This window comes from Anguilla rostrata, chromosome 1 (assembly GCF_018555375.3).
Source record: "Anguilla rostrata isolate EN2019 chromosome 1, ASM1855537v3, whole genome shotgun sequence".
NCBI classification, from domain to species: domain Eukaryota; kingdom Metazoa; phylum Chordata; class Actinopteri; order Anguilliformes; family Anguillidae; genus Anguilla; species Anguilla rostrata.
Genome location: NC_057933.1, coordinates 47,307,637 through 47,323,618, shown reverse-complemented (window position 1 = coordinate 47,323,618; position 15,982 = coordinate 47,307,637). Strand labels below are relative to the sequence as shown.

At 46.9% G+C, this 15,982-nt stretch overlaps 1 protein-coding gene across 1 annotated transcript in view; it reads left to right on the top strand.

The window, feature by feature from the left end:
- The window catches only part of si:dkey-22o22.2 (neural-cadherin), a 103,333-nt gene that overhangs the window by 58,810 nt on the left and 28,541 nt on the right, over nucleotides 1-15,982 (top strand). The window contains exons 6-12 of the mRNA XM_064338918.1: nucleotides 829-1,078; nucleotides 1,548-1,690; nucleotides 2,777-2,949; nucleotides 5,422-5,590; nucleotides 5,893-6,063; nucleotides 7,196-7,368; nucleotides 10,149-10,316. Coding sequence (XP_064194988.1) covers nucleotides 829-1,078; nucleotides 1,548-1,690; nucleotides 2,777-2,949; nucleotides 5,422-5,590; nucleotides 5,893-6,063; nucleotides 7,196-7,368; nucleotides 10,149-10,316 — 1,247 coding nt within the window. The remainder of the gene's footprint in view (nucleotides 1-828; nucleotides 1,079-1,547; nucleotides 1,691-2,776; nucleotides 2,950-5,421; nucleotides 5,591-5,892; nucleotides 6,064-7,195; nucleotides 7,369-10,148; nucleotides 10,317-15,982) is intronic.

The window sequence follows — 15,982 nt, the reverse complement described above, 5'->3', positions numbered from 1 at the left end:
CGGTATTTGCCTTGGAGATTAGGGCCTTCATCTGCATGAACCAAATGACTGCGCTGGCTGGGCCCAGTGACAGCTTGCCCGCGGTATAATGAAGCCGAGGCCTTCTCGGTTCTGGCGCGAGCGCTGGCTCCTTGCCTAATGACAGCAAACCCTTCTTGAAGTTTTACTTTTGATCTGCGAGAGTCAACACCGGCTTTCTCAGCGGCCTCAACAGATGGGCCCTTAAATTTATCAAATAAAGAATTGGCCTCCCAACATAGTTTTAATTAATATTGGCTCTTTTAGCATGACAGAGTACTTAATTAAAAAAGCACTTACTGTACAAATCCAAGGGGCCCCGGCGAGAACGAGAGGCCGTAGCCTGGCGAGAGGGGAGAGGAGGCGCTGGGGGTGGGGTGGAGGGGGGGGGGGGGGGGTTGATAATTCGGCTGGCCCGTCTGCAGAGACCCGCGCCGCGCGCGCCAAGGACAGCCCTCACTGCCGGGGACATTAGCTGCGATGCTCTGAAAGTTCCATCCCTCAAAGTCAAAACCCGTGGAACCAGAGCGATTTAAAACAGCGAGAGCATTCCCCCAGTTTCACAGGGGCTCTGTAAATGATGGAAGCCCCCCTCTTTAACTTGGGCCTCCTCTTCCCAGGCTGGCTCAGGGTTACCATGGAAATAATTGACCTGTCACAGGGCTGGATGTGCTCTCCGTCAACTCGCCGCTGTGACCACGCCTCTGCCCCGACGTAGCACGCCTCCACCCCATTTCCGCTTCCTCCGCTTCCTCCGCCCTCCCTGCACCCTCGCTCAAACCTCTCCCCTCTTTTCGTTCCCCGCCACAGTTCTGGCCAGGGACTGCGACACGGGGCAGAACTCGGAGATCGCCTACTTCATCCAGAGCCTGGACTTCGACATCACGGCGCAGGGCGTGGTCAGCCCCAGGCAGCGCCTGGACTACGAGCGGCCCAACCACATGTACGAGTTCGTGGTGGTGGCCGTGGACAGGGGCAGCCCGCCCCGGACGGGCACCGCCTCGGTCAGGATCCGCATGGCCAACGCCAACGACGAGGCGCCCGTCTTCTCCCAGGCAGCGTGAGTCTCGCCCGCGGCTCTGGCCTCGGAGGATCGCGCGCGGTCCCTCGCGTTAGCTATTCTGGGCCCCTCGCGCACGCCCGTTTCGCAGCGTGGACACAGTATCTGATTTCACAGCTCTGGCATTCTGGTAAGCGCTCTCGACAGCGCTGGGCATTCGTTGAGCGCAGACAGAAGGAAACACGGCCATTTGGACGGGCTCTCAAAGAATCTATAAGAACATGCCAACACCGAGGAATTACGTGAGAAAACTTTATAAATAAAGAGGACTTGGCTAGATAAACTAGCAAACAGTTAGCAAAGACGGAAGGGTCATTTTACATTTCTGCTCTGGGGCTGGAATTGCATGGTCACCTGTAAGCATTTAAGGAAAGGCTTTAGAGGGCTTGTTGGGGGGGGGGGGGGGTCACAGATGGTGGGTTTGGGGATTTGCCTGCTGAGCCCCATCTTCCCGTTCTCCATCCTGCAGCTATAAGACCTTCCTGTCCGAGGACGCCGGGCCAGACACGCTCGTGGCTATCGTCCACGCCAAGGACCCAGATGGAGACGGGGTGACTTACGCCATCACAGGAGGCAACGAGGACAGCAACTTTGAGCTGGACAACCAGAAAGGTGAAAGAATCGAGGGGATGGAGGGATGGTAGATGTCCCAGTGCAGGTTTACCACCCCATACGAAAACACACACACACACACACACACACACACACACACTTTGTCTCTCCTTCCAGGTCAGAAGATGCAGAGGGTAACCACGGACATGGCACTGGAGAGGCCCCCGTCTCCAAACATGTCCGCTGGTTTAGTTGCTAGTCAGAACTTAATACATGATTTTAAATAGTTTATTCACCTCACGGCTAAATTTTTGGAACATTGAAAACAAAAACCCTGGAGGCCATGTGGTTCTCCTGTACCGTGGTACGCAGCCTCTGTTCTGGGGGAACGGATTATTAACAAGAAACCTCAGCCTGGATGAAGTGCATTCCAATCCCAGATTCCCTCTCTCATCACAAGTATTTTGTTGTGTGAAGAGCGCCTCCCTTCGCCCCTCAGCTCACGGCTGCTCCGCAGAACGCCCGCCCGCTTCTCCGCGGCCAAGGTTACGCTCGCCCCGCGATCTGGAGTTATCGTTTGTTTACGAGCGGCCCAGCCGGATAGGTGGAAGCGCCGACGCGCTGCGAGGCTCTCTGCCTTATCAGCGCCTCCGCACCGCCGCCCCCCCCCCCCCCCCCACCAACCCCCCCCAAACAGTCTATTACAGGCCAACAAAACAGATGGCCCCTGGCTTCCTCACTGTTAAATTGTGAAAAGTTGTCACTTCAAAGACTTAGTGCCGTTTTATTTATTTTCCCGCTCCTTTATTTATTTATTTTGCCCAAGTTGCGTGGGGAAATGCTTCAAAGATGCTGCAGTGCTGCAGCGCCTGTTGTACCAGATTGTAAAGGATGTCGTATAAAGGCAAATGTTTTCCCTTCACAGTAAACATTTTCCTTTGTGTGCGGCTCTTTTTTTTTCTTCTTCTCCCCCTTTTAATGGCGTCTCCAGAAGCAGGGACCCGACTCAATTTGGAACGCCGAGAGCGTCTGAAGTAGAGGCGATAGATAGAGCCGTTGTGCCGCGAGCGTAGCGACGGCTAGCCTTTGGCGCCCATTCTGACGCGCGCGCGCCGTGCGCTTCTGCCTGATTGTGTCCGCTTCCAGGGATCGTCAAGCTGAGGAGGAGCCCCCCGCCCCAGCTGCGGGGGCCCCAGTACGTCCTGAACATCACGGCCACCGACGACAACGCCTCCGGCGGGCCGCACCCCCTCAGCAGCTCCGCCCAGATCATCGTGGGCATCAACGACATCAACAACAACAAGCCCGTCTTCGAGGAGGTGAGATCGCACGCACAGACGCACGTGCACGTACGCACGTACCCACGCACCACACTCAGCCACACACAAACACATGCATGCAAGCATTGCATACACACACACTCGCAGTGGATGTTTTGATAAGGCACAGGCTTGGACTGCTGTCACTTTATGAGGGAGAGGAAATCGTTTCCGTGACAGCTGGTCACGGAACATCTGAACGACATTCAATTCTGCTGGGAGAGACCACTGAGAACCCTGATCACAACACGCGAGGAGAAAGGCCAAAAACTCTGCTCTGGAGATGAATATTTTAGTGGGGGAACGACCTCCAGATACTGAGTGTGCATATGAAAAGGAGAGGTAAATATGCCCTAGAGGATTATGGGTAGGAGCATCTGGCAAGTCTCCTACACTCTCCTCTCTGTAGGTGGACTGTGGCATGTTGGAATGCACTCCGATGGCTGAGAGAACCAGGGACATTGTAAAGCTGTGCAGTATCTCTAGCAGAGGATGCCAAGCTTTAGAAAACCTGCCAAAATGCCAGAAACAGTGTCGATGCGGAAGAGTCATGGCATGAGTCACAGGACAGAAACAGATAGGGGGAGGGGGGGATATCTTGGAAGGCTGCAGCACACCATCAAAACTTGCGTTCCACTCGAGCTCTCAACGCCATCATTGATCTGATTATTTGATTAATTGCCTCCTACTTCCACGCGTCTCTGTGATTGGCCACTCTGAAGTTCAGTCAAGTGCTGCTATTTTTCAATCAACTGATGGCGGAAAGCCTGCTGGTCTTAATGAGAATACAATGGCATGAGTGTGGGAGCTGGAGTCTGAACAAGAGAGCAGATGAGACGGCAGGACAGTGGATACAGTGGATGACCCCCCTCAGTATAGCCCACCAGCCTCCCTTTCCCACACAAACATGCTCAATAGATGTGCAAGAACAAAGGCCTGGTGGATATACCGATTTCTTTGCAGGCTGTCTTTCGTATGAACAAATAATATTCCAGGACTCCCTCACAGCTTCACCAAGGTGCGTGAGAAAAGACAATGTATATGGGAATATCTCTCGTTGGAGAGGAAACGAGTGGAAGTGACACAGGGAACATTGTTTTGGTGAAAATTTGGTGAAAAGTCAATGAAAAGGTGTCTAGGTGTTCAGGTGAAAGGTTTTATAGCAGACTAGAGCATAGCCAGGCTATATTTGGGTAATACCAAGCTATATTGGGGTTAACCTAGTCTGTGTATGTCAACGCAGATTTCGACCACTCTAGAAGTCTAGATCCCAGCTTTTGATCTCTGGGAAAAGGAATTGTTAAAACATCAAAAGGCCAGTTTGTTTAGGCTGTAAGCCTCCATCAGGACAATGTCGAGACGAGCAAACACGATGGTTGCCACACACATCTGCAAGAACACCAGCTTTAAAAATATACCAATAGTACTGCTCCTACAAAATCTTCAATAGGTTTCAGAACAAATGTGTGGTCCTGTGAAAAGAACTGTCCTGTAGCCATTAGATGTGTCAGCAAGCTCCCTGTGCTATACTATGTAGGAGGTGTTTGAGGTGTTAAAGGTGGGACAGTGCTGGGTAGCAGACCTGGGTCAAATACGTATGTGTTTTGGATTCAAATTCTTTTCTGTGCTCTATTGATCTTGCCTGCTGTAATTGAGCCTGCCAATATGACCAGAAGGCGGGGTTTGCAGTTTTTGTAGAGTATTTCATTGGTTCCATTACACCAGACACGATCAGTGAAGCGTAGAAAAGTATTTGAATCCAAAACAAATATGTATTTGACCCAGGTCTGCTGGATAGAGATATAACTAGGAAAGTGGAAGACTGGGGAAGCCACCAATAGTACACACCCTGTAAAGGAAGGCACAACATAAATAATCACTTTCATTGGGAATTTTCACAAAGGTAAATATCCACAGTACACCAACTACTCAAACTGAATTCATGAAGCTAACATTCATAATAACAGAAATGCCATTTGGTAGTCCTCAAAAATGAGTGAATCTTGGTAGCTTTCTGTAAGTCTGCAGATGTGTGAATATTCTAAACACATCTCAAATTTATCGGGCTTCAGTGTGCAGGTGCTGTTGCTGTGGCTCTCATATGTGACTCTCCTGTTATGCTCATCTTGCACTTCTGTTACATTTGTCCATGGATTTGGTCTGTAGGTCTCATCTGTGTGCCTCTGTAGTTCTTGTCTGTTGCTCTCATCTGTCTTTCTTTTGTATGTGCCATCTCTATGGTTCATCAGTTGGCTCCACTGTGATTCTTGGCTGTATCTGCAGTTTGTTTATCTCACCTCAACCTCGTTTGTAGCTCCTGTCTGAAGCACATCTCATCTGTGTCTGATTCTCGTCTCTTAACCGCATCTCCTGTCTGTCACTCTGGTCTGTGCTTCTCTGACTGCCCCAGCATGGGTGTGCTGCTGTGGTCTGTGCCTGTGCGTCTCAGTGCATCCTCTTCTGTGCTCTCAGTGTCACAACTACAGCATCAACGCCTGGGTCCTGGAGAACCAGCCTCCCGGAACGTTCGTCCTGAGGGTGCAGGCCCACGACGCCGACATCGGGCTCAACGGCGAGGTCAAGTACGGCATCATGCACCGGGACGGCGCGTCCTCTGGGTTTGCCATCGATCCCGACACAGGTACACAGGCGACATTTTCACTGTGCTCAAACACAATTATGTCTCTCTGCAAAAATTAATTTGTTGTTTTTTCAGTTCAAAAATATTTTGATTTTATAAATATTACATTAAAAGTGATTATCTTAATTCACATATTCATATGAATATGAGGTACCTAAAAATAGCTATAATGTGCTATAATTGCTTTAGCTGTGTGTCTGCTGCAGAGCAGGTTAAATTGGTTTGATTATTTTAATGTGTGTGTTGTGAAGGCTGTGTCAGGCCTCGTTTCGTGACGCTGTGTGCTTGGTGTGCCAACGCAGGTGTGATCAGCAGCACGGTGAGCTTCGACCGCGAGAAGCAGCGGGAGTACACCCTGTCCGTCACCGCCACTGACCTCGCCCAGGAGCCCCTGATCGGCATCTGCCAGATCACCGTCCTCATCGCCGACCAGAACGACAACGACCCCAAGTTCGAGAACAGTCGCTACCAGTGTAAGGACTATTCGCAGGCTCACAATTTCCAACACTGATGTCCACAAGTGTTTCAGAGGGGTTAATCTGTCTCCCAATGAACAATTGCTCCAGAAACACTATATTCAAATTCTACCCGGGCCATCAGTGGAATTAACTTGTGAGATTCATGAGTAGCGTGAGTGTTGTAGATTAATGACTCTCTCTTTCTCTGTGGTGAAGCTGGGGCTGTGGGACAGGGCTGCTCCTGCTCCTTAACTACAGTAGTTCTATCTATTTCCTTGGTATGTCATCCTTCTATATTTAATACTTACTCAACTGATTCAGATTGGGGTACCTCAGGTCATGAGTACCAAAGGCTGTTTTCCAGCCTGGGACTCGCAACTGCAACTTCCTGGTTTCCCAGTCCCGCCAGAGGACTGCTACCTTCGCTGCTGACAAATGCCCAGCATTCCCCCATTCGTCCCGTTTCTCCTCATTCATTTTCCACAGAACCAACCCAAGTGCTGTGTGTTTGGGAATTCCTCTTACATTAAAATGAAATTTCACAATAAAAAACAGCAGCAGCAATGCATAGTGCAAAGTTCTTTCTCCTTTCTCTGGGGGAGTGACCTACGCAGAGTGTTAGAAAAGCCTGAACGTGTTTCCCTGAAGGACTCAGCCACTCATTAAACACTTAGGTACGCCTTTTACATAACCTTGAATAGCTTGAATAGCTTGGATTTTGCTGGCTTAACAACTCTCACCGACTCACGGTTGTGGCTCAGGTAAATGTCAGGTCCATTTCTTTTTTAACAGAGCATTTAAGAACTACCAAGCCTCTACCATTATTGTAAGTATTGAATTGTAAGAGTGTTGCCAACAACTTAAGTGAAATTGAATATTGACAAAAGTTTGTTTCCAGATTAACATTTATCTACAATGTGTGCACACCACATTTCAGAAGCACGGTGTTAGGGTTGCCCTGCATCAATGAAATAAACATAACATCAATTGTGCGTCAATTATTAAACAGGGTGATTGAAATATTTTCTTGGACAGGCATCCATTTTCTGCAGTCACAGAGTACCCGATTTGCACACGTGGTTATTTTCTTCTTGCCATTACTGTCGAAGGCCGATGTTGACACTTGACCCGCTTTATCTCGACCCAGACTTCCTGCGTGAGGACACGCCCGTGGGGACCAGCTTCCTGCGAGCGGCCGCGCACGACGACGACCAGGGCACCAACGCCGCCATCACCTACTCCCTGTCCCGCCAAAACCCGGCCTACTTCCACATCAACCCCGGCACGGGCTGGGTTTTTGTCAATCACCCCATCTCGCAGGTAGGCGCTTTGTCAAACACAGCTGGGGACCCCGGGGGCTCCTTCAGGGGACCACGACTGCGATTTGAAGTCAAACCGCGCAAAACTTTCATCACGACGCTCCCGAACACAATTCCCCAGCTCACTCTGCTGCCCCGGAGTGTTTCCCCTGCGCTTGTACCCGTTCTGTGTGATTCGTCTCCTGCCGTCTACTTCTCTGTTCGGTTTGCTGTTCACAGCCGACTGGTTCTTTGCAGGTGTTTTCCTCCCAGTGTTGTGGCACGCGCTCTCACTGCACATGATACCTTCCTGGGACCCATGGCTCACCAGTCTTTGTTCATTCCTCAGCAGATGCATATTAAACATGGCAAGGCCTGGAATAACAACAGAACCCTGTCTATATATAAATTACAGTGCACACACACACACACATATATATATATATATATATATATATATGGTGTATATATATCTTTAACAGCAACAAAAACAAGATTGTATTCGCACAAGCATAAATAAATGAATGCGAGCGCTTCTGCGACATTTGGCTGTCTACCTCCCGGCAGCAGCGAGCTGACACCGCACGGTGACATTTTATTTATAGGGTTTGCGCGCTTCGCCTGCGTCGGCTAGGCTCCTTCTGTCGTCGGCTTGCGTCTTTGTTTTGTTTTGTTTTGTTTTTCTTATTGGAGGCCTGCGTGTGGGTTTTTTTTTTTGTTGTTGTTTTTTCATCTCGGCAGAAGTGTCAGCTTTCTTATTTTATTTTAGAGGAGGAATGCCTCCCCCTGTCATTCCTGTGCAGGTTATATAAAAGCGATGGGCCTCTGTTTGACATTAAGAGGCTTCCTCTGTCGCAGACGGGGAGATTGGCTGTGAGCTCACGCCATAGACGGCTCAACGGCCATGCTGCATCGATAAGGCAGCCATGATGAATTAATGCTATCGCTAACCGGCACAGCCCGGTCCTGACTCGTCAGCGAGCATTGGGAGGGGGTTCTCTCCTTCTTGTTCTGTGTTTCAAGGACTTAAATTCGTCCTTGGTCACCTCCCAGAGGCGACGGGGGGCTCGTGGAGGGTTTCAGTGGGAACTGTGATTCACTGTGAAATATTTATGCACATTTCACATCGAACACCTTTTAGCTTTTAAGATGTCTCCATTATGGTGATGCAGATGAGTTCAGACAAGGAGACATTTGAATGAAGAAAGGCACAAAAAACATGTCCCACCTGGACCTTCTTTACCTTAAATCTGTCTGATAATTCCGATACAGGGCATTAAAGTGGGCATGGGTCTGAGAGAATCCTTCTTTTTTCTTCTTGTTCCTTTTTTTTACTTGCGCTGTTTCAGTGCCGCACATTTTTCAGAAAGAATCACTTTTAAAAAGCGTCAAGATGTCAGATGATTTTACCTTCAAAAAGGCTGTTTCATCTCTTTTTCCCCCTCTTTTTCATTCTCTTTTTCATTCTCTCTGTCTATCCCTAGCCTTCTCTTTCTTTCTCCATCTCTGGTGGTTTATCCAACTGGCTGACCTGAAAAAGGCAACATTTCGGAACAGTTACGCAAAGTTTTACTGCTGACTCAACCTCAGAAATCCTTTTTATTATAAATATAACAGCAGTAATTTTAATGAAATAGTGTAGAATGTGTAGTTCACTCCACTTTGTTCTCTGAAGCCTTAGCCTTGAAAGTCAAATTAAGAAGCAAAATATATGGTGCCATTGTGAATAAATCCACCCTCTCCCTCAGCACGATGTACTTTTGAAGTTTCTCTCTTAATGTCCAATGAATAATGCTGACTTTACTGCGGTCGTAAAAATGTCAGTTTTTTCTTCCGTCGCAATGATCTTTTTTTAAACAAAGGTTTCAAACTCTTTTCTGGCAATGAATCATCTCAATGCGGTTGTATTTTTAAAAAACTGCTCCTTTCTAACTGTTTTCTGAATAACAATGAGCAGTACACCATGCATTTCAGATACAAAATCGATGCTATTAACATAATCATGTTTCAGTATGTATCATTTCTAACATTTGGATGCATAATTAGATTACTATTTATTTCACTGTTAATGAATAACCCCATGAACATGGCCAAAAGTATGTGGACACCTGACATCCAACATCTCATCCCAAATTATGGGCTATTAATATGGAGTTGGTCCAACCTTTGCTGCTATAACAACCTCCACTTTTATGGGAAGGCTTTATAATAGATTTTGGAGCATTGCCGCAAGGATTTGCTACCATTCAGCCAGAAGAGCATTAGGTCAGGCACTGTTTAGGTGATTAGGCCTGACTCGCAGTTGACTTTCCAATTGATCCCAATAGTGTTGGATAGGGTTGAGGTTATGGCTCTGTGCAGGCCAATCAAGTTCTTCCACCATTCTCGACAAAACCATTTCTACATGGACTTTGCTGTGTGCCTAGGGGCATTGTCAGGCTGAAATGGGAAAGGACATTCCCAAAACTCTTCGGGAAGCACAGGATCATCAATAATGTGATTGTATGTTGTAGCATTAGGGTGAGATTTACCTTCACTGGAACTAGTGGGTCTAAGGCCAAACCATGAAAAACAGCCCCAGACTAAGGGGGTGTTCAGATACTTTTGGCCATATAGTGTATTTCTTTCATATGTCTTCTTGTTTTTTGTGTCACATTGTACAATTAAAGTGGGGAATCATTTTCAGAGTTTCATTTGTATTGATTAATTATGATTCATTGTTTCTTCAGACAAATGACTCAGAACATAAAACGGATTCTGATGTAGGGCAGCTCACGAAACGGTCGTTTTGTTGCCCTGCAGACCTCCCGCATCAGCCAACAGATCATCGCCACAGACGGCAGTAACAGGAGCAGCTCTGTGGATCTGACAGTTATCATCACCAATGTCCACAACCAGCCGCCCCAGTGGGAACAGGCCGAGTACTGGGTCACCATCCCCGAAAACACCGTACGGGACACAAAGATTGTGGTGAGTACGCCCTTGGCTGCACTATCTGCGCTGTCAACACTTCCTGCCTCCTTTGCTCCCAGAATTCCCTGTGCCTCCCATATCTATGACAGTCTCCTGCCAGAGAGTCAGCTCTTGAAAGGAGGTTTCATGGAAAGATGTTCTATATACTGACCAAATGTTTACATTCCCCTTTATAGGACCATAGCAAACTGCGTTTTGAGTCAAAGTAGACAGTTAAGGCCACTGGTACTATGGAAACTGCCTTCTTAGGATCCAGGACCAACATTCCTGGGTCAGCACATATAAAATCTTTGGCGAAACTTAAAGAATCGGATCCTCTTTCAGGTTACACCCTGCAGCATCACTTCTTATTTTCAATCCTTCCAGAATTCCCCGTGCTCCACATCTGTCTTCTAACCACGGTTACCCCACGCTCACATCCCCCACCACCATCGCCGAGTTTCTCCCCCCAGTTCATTTTATATAAAATGAACCAATGAAAACTGTCTTCTGAGACTTTGGCTCTCATATCCAGCCGATTCATCAAGAAACAGGGCCACGAGGAGCCCCCTTATTTAAGTCTTTACTTGTCGCCCCGTGTCAGCATGTTTTAGTCAGGTTCTGCTAAATATTTTGCTGGGCTTACAGGCCCTTGTGCATTTATCCCACATGTCTGCGTCGGCTCATCGCTTGCATGGCTCCCAGCCATTCCTCGTGCAATGCTGCACCAATCATAGCAAGGACTAGATTTTCTCACTTACTTTCAGCAGGAAGGCCTCAGAGAAAGCTTTCAGTGTGAGGCAAAAATTGGCCCGTGTTGGGGATAGGCTTGTCGGTACTAATTAATTATCCCTGAGCACTTTTTTGGTTGCTTTTTAATGGTGTTTTTTGCCTTTTTGGTCGCCGACCTGTTTGCCATGGACAAAAGCTCCCATTTCCACACGGATCCATCAAGGGGGAGGCCGCAGCGGGTGCCAATATCATGAAATTTAATTTAAATCATCTGCTTAGAACCGAAGATTAAAAAAAGCAAGACAAGCAGATAAAATTATGGCCCAGGTTATAGCCTCACAATAGCCTCTTATTGGCCTGGACAGTGCATCAGAAAGACGCCTAATTGCTGCATTCATTTCCTGACAGCTTTCATCTTAGACAGCTCCGGTAGATGCCCTGCTGAAGATAATGAATGGGGGAGCTTATTCCATAGAGGGCTCTTTACATATTTTAATACGCGGTTTCGTCAAAGCCACAAGCATCCGCCCCGCTCTCTCCCGGGCTCCTCTCCGACGCCGCCGAACGCTGGCGTCGAGGTGTAATTACCAAGGTAGATTGTTGTTTAAATTTAGCCGCACTAATATGATCTGTTAATAACACCGCGCGGCCTGCTAAGATGCAGATGCGTGGAAATCTGCATATCAATGAGGCGCTTCGGGGCGGCACGCAGCCCTCGATGGTAATTCGGCGAGATGCGGCTATTGTTTCATCACCGCCATCGCCTGCGTCTCCATCCTGTGATGCCGTTTCTTCTTAGTCAGTGAATCTTTTTTTTATTTGGGGGGGGGGGCGGTTGTTCAGAGATGGGAGAGGAACTGGGCGAACAGAGTGGCTTGATGAAGGCTTGACCCACGCTCTTTCTAGCTATGATCTTATAATGCTTCTACCCAAAGTCCTGGTTGCCAGCCAGCTGTGGTTGTTTGGCTGTGTGGTTTTTTGTAGCTGTGTCTGGGACACTGCTAATGCGTCATGAGATGATTTCTCATTATCGGTAATTATATACTGCTATACCGCTCTTTTTGTGCCATGGGTGTCCTTATAGTACACCCAATCCACATTCTGCAGTTTTTTCCCCAATCTGGAATGCTCAGTTGTATCTGTAGGCCATTGGCTCATCCCTACAGTATCCTAAATGGATTTAGGGACACCAGGATAACTGTTCTTAGAGACACACGCAACCACTTACTGCTTATTTTTGCTCAGGCATTGCACTGCTGCTGATGCAGGAAGACTGCAGGCACCCTAATGACCAAGGGAGGTGCTCTTGCAACATAAGGCAGAGACTACCCTGCTGACAGAAGCATCCCTCCCCAGGCAATGCTATAGCTTTAGCTAATACAGTATATTCTGCACTGTAATACAGAGTACAGAGCCAAATAAAAAATATATGTTTGTCGCAAACACAATGGAGCTCACTATATATAGTATATATACAGAATATATATGATATATATTATATATATCATATATATTCTGTATATACACACTTACACTGTCCACCACCTCCCCTCAGTGTCAATAACTACAAATTCTCCAGTTTGGTTGATTTCAGTGGGCTTGCAGTCAGATTTCACTGTGCCCTGAGTTAGTCCCCTGCAAACAGCCATGTCTTTCATTTTGTGGCTGCCCATAATTCCGCATTACACTCAGCAGTAAGTGCCATGAAGTGGTCTAATGGTGTGTAACTCTTTATGCTTGAAATATAACTTACACTAGCACATCCAAAATAAGAAAGTTATAGGAATGCTTTTGAAAATGTTTTTGTCTCTCTATCTCACTAATATTTTTAGCAATAGAAGCTGAAAAACAAAGCACTTACACTTAGAACAATTACAGTGAATTTTTTCTTCTGAAAGTACAGTATTTGCTCCCTAGTGAGACGTAACTGTAGCAACTGTTCAAATCTGTTCTGTGAATTGGGAGTCTTCACAGTAATTCATCCTTAGAACTCTAAATACAAATTAGGCTTGTTAAACAGTATAATGCATTCATTAGCAAAACTGTGCTGCCTTGTGTTCAATTCCTTTGCATTTTTCTTCTTCATCCCCCTTTTCTCCTCTATCTGTCTATCTGTCTTTCGGTCTCCTAATTAAAAATTTAAATATCAGCCATCTCATTGTGGAATTATCTCAAGGAATGATAATTAACAGATTCCAAATGGAGTAATTGTAACCTTGAGGAAGTAATTAAGAGCTCCCTGTTCTTCAGCATGCATCAGATAATAGGAATATCATTTTCATCAAGTAGCAGGGGTTGCTTCCCTGATAAATCACTGGGAGAAATTAATAGGTTGGGTTTCGGAGGGGTCGGGGAACTTTGTATTTCTCAACACATAATCGAAATTAATTATTTAAATGAACTCATGCTGCTATGAATATTTAGCAGTCTTGAAGTAAAAAAGAGAAAGTTTAAAAATACATTTTCTGAACAGCGCCGCAGTGAACCCCCCGTAGGATGGGTGTCTGGGGGCCAGGATCATTCTTGTTTCAGGGGCTGGGAGGGGAGCGCCTTCCACTGAATTGGAAACTAACATCTAAGAGCTTTTTGGTGTTGTACTATTTTAAGTTATTATTCCCCCATTTCTATCCCTAACCATGCGGAATGAACAATTGACGTAGGATGTCGGTTAAAACTACTTGCTTCCCCTTACCCACCTTTCTGTTCCCAATAGGGAATGTTTCCTCTGCCAAACTACAAGGTGGTAATTGTGTGTAATGCATCTCACACCATTTCAGTGGTGCTCCACATATTGATATTGAAAATGTGATTGGTCAAGAAAAAATGCCATTTCTGAACGCATCTCGAATTGGGCGAATTATTTTCCAGCCATTTCAAACAACAACTATCTAGACTGTATCCCTGTTTGGCTTGGAACATTGCTGAGAGCTGAACAGCAGCACCTGTTAACTGCAGGGGAGACTGAGTCTTGGTACCCTAGCATATGAGATGATGGTAGTGTTACTCTGGGGAGACATGTTTTTCCAGTAAATTCGTTTCCTGCATAATTTTCATTCATCTAGAGTATCTACAGTAGCCCTGCGCTAACTGGGCTGAGCAACCTATTCTGTACATTATGTTCTTGTTTTCAGTAGTCTTAGTGTTTTAGTGTAATATTGGTAATGTATTGGCAAATTCCTCCCAGCCACGTAGACTCCTACCAGCAGTTCTTCGCACTACAACAGTCATGGTACCATATTGTCCTAGTACAAGATTCAGTCCTTGTACACCATTACTGAACTACAGGTCATTCGCTCTGCATCTGCCCCTGTTTGGGTCCCTGATCAGCCCCTGTGCTGGGTGTTGCTCGCTAGTGCAGAAGGAACCACCTCCACTGAGAGGTTCTGAGGTGGGCAAGGTGGGGAAGTAGGTCAGCTGTGCTGTGATGTGGCAGAATGTGTTGACCTATAAAGCAGGAAGCAGCGAGCTTTTAAGGTGCATGTGACAGCGGCCATGACCGCCCGTCCTTCCTTCCCACTTAACGGCAGCCACCACAAACCCCGCGAGCGAGCACGCTGGCCCCGGGTCAGCGGGAAAGAGCGACTGAAACCACTCTTTCACATTTATAAATAGTTGTTTCGTACCCAGGTGAATAGGATGAAATTTCCATGGACCATTAAGAAAATGCACCAGTATTCGCGCCAGGGATTGAATTGTCGGCCACGCTTTGCACTCCTGGTTTGTTCCATTTGAAGCGTAGGTACGTTTGATCTGAGGAGTTAAAGTGATGTTTCTGTGGTAAAAAAAATTAATAAAATTTTGCCCCATAATTTAATGGTGGACCCTTATCTAGTATGAGTGGTGACTGAGGTGTGGTAGATTAAACAGAGATCTAGAAAAATGACAGCACCGTGACTCTGTGAACATGGCTGTCCGCCGCTGAGCTAACATTTCATTTGTAAAGTGGTAGTTTGGAGGGCTTTTCCCCTCCCTGTTCATAATACTGTGTTTCTGGAGTTCACCTGAAGGCACACCTGGGATTCCTTTAGCTCAGGAATTAGTCTGGGACCGGGAGGCAGCTGTGGCAGATGTGGGTGTCTGATCATTTGTTCGGTGGAACACTGACAGCCCCTCAGTCTAGCCCGCCAGATTGGGAGGGATCCCCGACTCCCGCTGAGCCACAGATTACGGCGTGTCATTCCGAATAAGTTCCCTGTCGGAGGAGGGCCACTTCGCCAGCTTCAGCTCCTCACACCTGAGAATCGGTGCGACAGAGTTTTCTGCGGCTCTGCGCTGCGAGGCTGTGTCCGTGGCCGGTGGTGTGAGGCGGTGATATCCTTCCCCCCCTCCCTTACCTGTCTCTTCCTGTCACTTTAGTTCCACTTGACCGAGGCTCCCAGGAAAAAGAGCAGAGTGGAGAAAACAACATAAAGCAGTCATCAGGTCCTTATTGGCACTGATCAGGACAGAGTCCAGAGACGATTTCAGCAGAAAGTAACTCCATAACTGTCAATAGCTGTTCAATAGGAAATGAGATGGATCACATGCAGCGCCGTGTCTAATGTATTCATGCGGTGGAGTCAGCACTGGAGTGATTGGCACTTGTGCTGATTTAGAATGCCCTTTCACAAATAATGCTAATTATTGTAAGTAAGGTCTGGTCAAAGTTGCACTTCAGTTAGGCCATTGTCTTTTTTTCACAGACACCTCTTGGAAAGAAATCTTCAGCTTTTATGAATGTCATTTATCTATGATTAATTTTCCAAGCACAAATTACACACACTCAAGCTCACTCATATGCATACACAAGCACACAGACACACACGGACAAGGACTGCCATGCACACTATACTGCACACACCCATCCACCACACAATTATATGCAAAATCACATATGCACAAGCAGGTACACACATAAATGTTCACATACATACACAAACACACACACATGCACACAGACACACACACACAAG